Source organism: Coptis chinensis, chromosome 8, assembly GCF_015680905.1.
Source record: "Coptis chinensis isolate HL-2020 chromosome 8, ASM1568090v1, whole genome shotgun sequence".
NCBI classification, from domain to species: Eukaryota; Viridiplantae; Streptophyta; class Magnoliopsida; order Ranunculales; family Ranunculaceae; genus Coptis; species Coptis chinensis.
The window spans coordinates 3994482-3998945 of NC_141463.1; the positions used below are offsets into that span (position 1 = coordinate 3994482).

At 34.6% G+C, this 4464-nt stretch overlaps 1 protein-coding gene across 1 annotated transcript; it reads right to left on the reverse strand.

The window, feature by feature from the left end:
* Nucleotides 1–494: 494 nt before the first annotated feature.
* Nucleotides 495–4464, reverse strand: LOC147479405 (protein SAR DEFICIENT 1-like). The gene is given in 9 exon segments (XM_086580033.1): nt 495–894; nt 1018–1114; nt 1219–1413; nt 1841–2001; nt 2204–2638; nt 2641–2699; nt 3075–3127; nt 3694–3769; nt 4242–4464. Coding segments are annotated over 9 exon segments (1215 nt in total). The 5' UTR covers nt 4334–4464; the 3' UTR covers nt 495–847.

The following is a 4464-nucleotide window of genomic DNA, read 5'->3' on the forward strand; positions in this document are numbered from 1 at the left end:
ATCTAGATTAATGAGTTTTATTAATCTAAAGTTAGCATTGAGACAGGGCCAGCTCAACCCGATAGCAAATAGGCAGCTGCTTAGGACCAGCAGTCCAAAGACCCCCAACTCAACCCAGGTAGTTTGGATTTCATTTTTATTTTTATTTTTTTAATAGTTAAAAACTTATATAATAAAATTTGAAAAAAAAACATTAATTGAATTGAACACAAGAAGCAATTACATTCTCAAGCAAACCTGTCGTTTCTCTCACTATTTCAACAATTTTTTTTTAATTTCTCCTGCAAAAAGTGAGTGTAACCAATGGTAGAAAACTACTTTTCGAAACGCACTTTCACTTCTTCTTAGCCCGAAATGATTGAAATCAGGTTTGGGTTGTATAATTGTGGCTTGTGAGAGCACGAATAATAGTTAGATTTATTTTTTTTTTTTTTTTTTTAAGAAATGAGTAACTCAATTGTGTGTAGCGGGATTCGAACTCCAGACCTTTGATATCATCACCCAAAGGTTTTACCAATTAAACTAGAAGACACTTACAGATATTTACAAATTTGAGTTCACACGGAGCACAAGTATACAAATGCATACATAAGCACAAAGAGAATTGGGGTAACATGTGTATTTGTACACCAGACAATTTTATGTCAAAGTACCATCCAATTCATGTAGCATGAAAGCAAACAAATGAAAATGTTGAACCATAATCTGCTGATGAAGTTGCTACTAACAAACTACTGATAGACGACAATGTGTCAAATGCTGCTCCGATCGTTCTGTTGTTCTGACAGACAGTTTGATGGAGAAGCTAGGACACCTCAGTCAACAAAATTACAAGTCACTTATTTAATCAGCTGCAGCGACGACCGTGATAATGTGCCATTGCGACTGAGTCCCCTGAAAATTAAATTCGAATTACAGCAAGGACAACTTTTTACTTCCATCGAAATATATATCATTGACAGAACACAACCGTACAAGTATGCAATAGCATAGATAATGTTTCAAACTTTATGATACCTGGTGGTAGTAATGCATTCTCTTTTACAAACCGATCCACTTCTTCTAATGAGTTCCAGTGTCCATAAGCGTCTCTAACTAACTTTTCAACATGTGCCTGCAAAATTCATCATAATCCAAACTAATGAGAAATTGTAAGATACAAAAGATTTGGTTAAGGAAATAATTGTGATTCTGATATGTCTAAAGCGGGAATCATACCCTTTGAGCACCAATAACCTCATAAGTAGGGTATTGCATCCCATTCACCAGAATCCTTTCTACTTGACAAATAGAATTCAAGAAAATGGTATAACATGACCCCCGCAATATGTAATGCTTGTTTCCTAGAACACACTCCTTGGCATGCTTGATTGTTAATTCGAAAATCCTATCCGACATTCCAACGCCTAATATCTGGTAAAAATTCATAAGATTAGTGTATCAGTGCATGTAAAATGTAAAAGTAATGTAATATAAATATGTATAATGTGAACGAAATATGTATAATGTGAACGAAATTGAGCGACTCAAAGCAGAAAGACGTCAAGTCCTCACTTTCCAGCCTATTAATTGATTCTTAATTTTCCACAAGGGAATGGGTTAAAGAATTGATATGTGTGTAGTAGATCTCAAACTAGGCTCACACATTATACTGTAATCTTAAGGAAAAACAATACCATTACGGCAGTAGAAATCATCCTACAAAAGAAATTAGGAATATTCTATATAAGTTTTGACTACATCATTAAATGAGTATATTAGGCTAGACACTATTATACTGTATAGCATAGTGACACTGTCAGATTAAGAAATCAATCATCTACTAAATTAAGCTACTTACTGATCTAAGTCGCACAGGATCGACGACCCATAACTTCAAGAAATCCTGAACGCTGTTGACATTCTCAGCATTAAGCTTTCTGTGGAACACCCCTTCTTTCCCTATCTTCTCAAGACGCCATACTTCATCACTCAATGAAGGAGGATGGTGTTTCTTATACACTATAGGACAACGAAATGCATGTATAAATGATCAAATCGATTTAAAAAATTGAAGTACTACTCTGCACAATCTATCATATCGATCTTGAAATTCCGGGGATTTTTGGATTGTGACGACAGGTATATATTAGAACTAAGTGATTGTACTACTATAAGACTTGATCGAACTAGCTTAAAAAAATGACATGACAAAAAACCTTACATTCTCCCCTGTGATCTCTGACAACAAATGCTTCTGTAATGGCTTCACGTATCCTAACACCATTATAAGTACTCTCTGGAGCAACTCTTGCACCTAACCTGAATGTTCGACTTCGAATCCAACTTGAATTATCAGTAAATGTAAGATCACCAATTGAAGCAACTCCGTCCCTCATAGTAACAACCACATCTCCAGTTATCAATGGCCTTCTACCTGTTCTTTCGCGAACAATTTTGCTATCAAAATATTCACTAGTCCAATTTTCGCAATCTCCAGGAACAAAGTCACCATCAAGAACAACAATCTCGACTTTGATTGGATAAGAAAATCTGGTTGGAAGTCTATGATTTCCTTGCACATCGGCGATTGTTAGTTGAAGGGGAGTTTTCTCTTCATCTTCTACTTTGCTTGCAGTGAAAACTGGGAGTGAAAGCTTTTGGTGAAGCATAGCTCCAGCTTCGAAAGTTCTGGTGCTTGGATTTGAAGTGCTGGTGGCCTATATTAAAACATGTGATTGAGTTAAGCATATATATGGTATTAACTTTTAGCACTATCGGTGTTTTCATTGGTGTGCATGGAACCAAAATTTTGTCCGTGGTTCATGTCAACCACTACATGTTGGTAACAGCATGAGGCATACACTTTCGAGGAGCTGAGGTAAACATTAAATTGGTAGCGCTCTTGTACATTCTACAAAAAAATGTAGAGAATACAGAAGCGATGCCGCTATTTGATTGATATCAAAGTAGAACACAGCATAAGCGATAGCCAAATGCTTCAGCAAAAGTATATATATGTCTAAATATGACCTTGGAAATGCTAAAGCTGAGAACTAAATATATCTTGAAATATGACCAATATACGGATATACCTATAGATTGTTCGTGCTCCACGCATAAAGCCTTGCTCCACCTCTTCACACACCTAAATTAAAAAGGACTCAGCAAATTAATTCTTCATAAGAGTTGTTCACAAGTACAATATAATATTTGTCCTTGACGCCGTACTATTATAAGAAAAAAGAATTTTATAACCAACTTCTAGCTAGCTAAAACGATTGGCGAGTGTTGATCGAGTATGTTTGATTGTTGTTTAATCATCGTCTGACAATTAGTATATCAATCATTTTAAATTTTTAATATAATCAGTCTGGAAATATTATTATAGTACATTGATTTATCTTATGGGGATTATCTATAATGTATTAAAGTTAATTGCAATGGATCGATGTAAAGTAAAATTCGTTTAAAATTCAAAATTGAGTTAAACCCGGCCACTGAGACATTTTAAATAGTAAGTATGGCGATCAATAGCATTTTAAGAAAATTTTAAATAGTAAATTGGTGTTTATAACAGTATATATTTGTAGTATAATGAGGCAAGTAGTCTGCATATTATATACATTACATGTCGTGGAATTTCCGTTTTCGATTTGACTATTGAAAAAGTTGAAACACCAAATTAAACTAGCTTATATATGTAATGTATACCACTCTCCGAAGCATTGGTTCCAAGGCCGAGCAGAGACTCTGTAGAGACTTAACCATCATAGCTTCTCCAATTACACTGTCGGAAAAAGATGAACAATCAAAGAAATTGATATCTTAGCATCTTCCACCATATTGTTACTTTCAAACTGCATACTGATGATATGATTCAATCATGTTTAGGCCCTTGTTAGATGGCCGGGCAATATATATGAATTGATAATACAAAGATGAAAAACTACCATACATGCTACTAGTATAGTAGTATATGAAAAAGAACATTTACTTTCTTTATAATTAGCACGTACACTAGAAGCTAGGGTTCTAGCTAACTAGTTTTCAAGTCACTAAACTAAATCTGAAATAAGTACTGGTTTCATGCAACTCGTTACTTCATGTATATACAAGCGGGAAATGAGACCAACTGGTTATTTAAAATATTGATTTACTAAGAAAAGAAGAATGAATTCAAAATCACTATTTGGAGGATTAAAACAAGCATGGATAGATGATCACTTTCGATGGAACTTAGATATATAGTTACTACATACGCAGCAAAAGAAGGTCGAGTTCTCTTTCGTAATGATGATTCCGCCTCATTAGTGTCTTCGCTAGACTCAGCAAGAAGCCTTTTAGGTGACATATTTCCCTTGAGAAATGTGTTTAACAAGAAAAACTGAAACGAGCTATAACTTTGTAACGATAACTGAAAATTATATGGGGGTTGGGAAACCTTAGAAGTTAGAATAAGGAAGCAACAAGGTTATTACACTT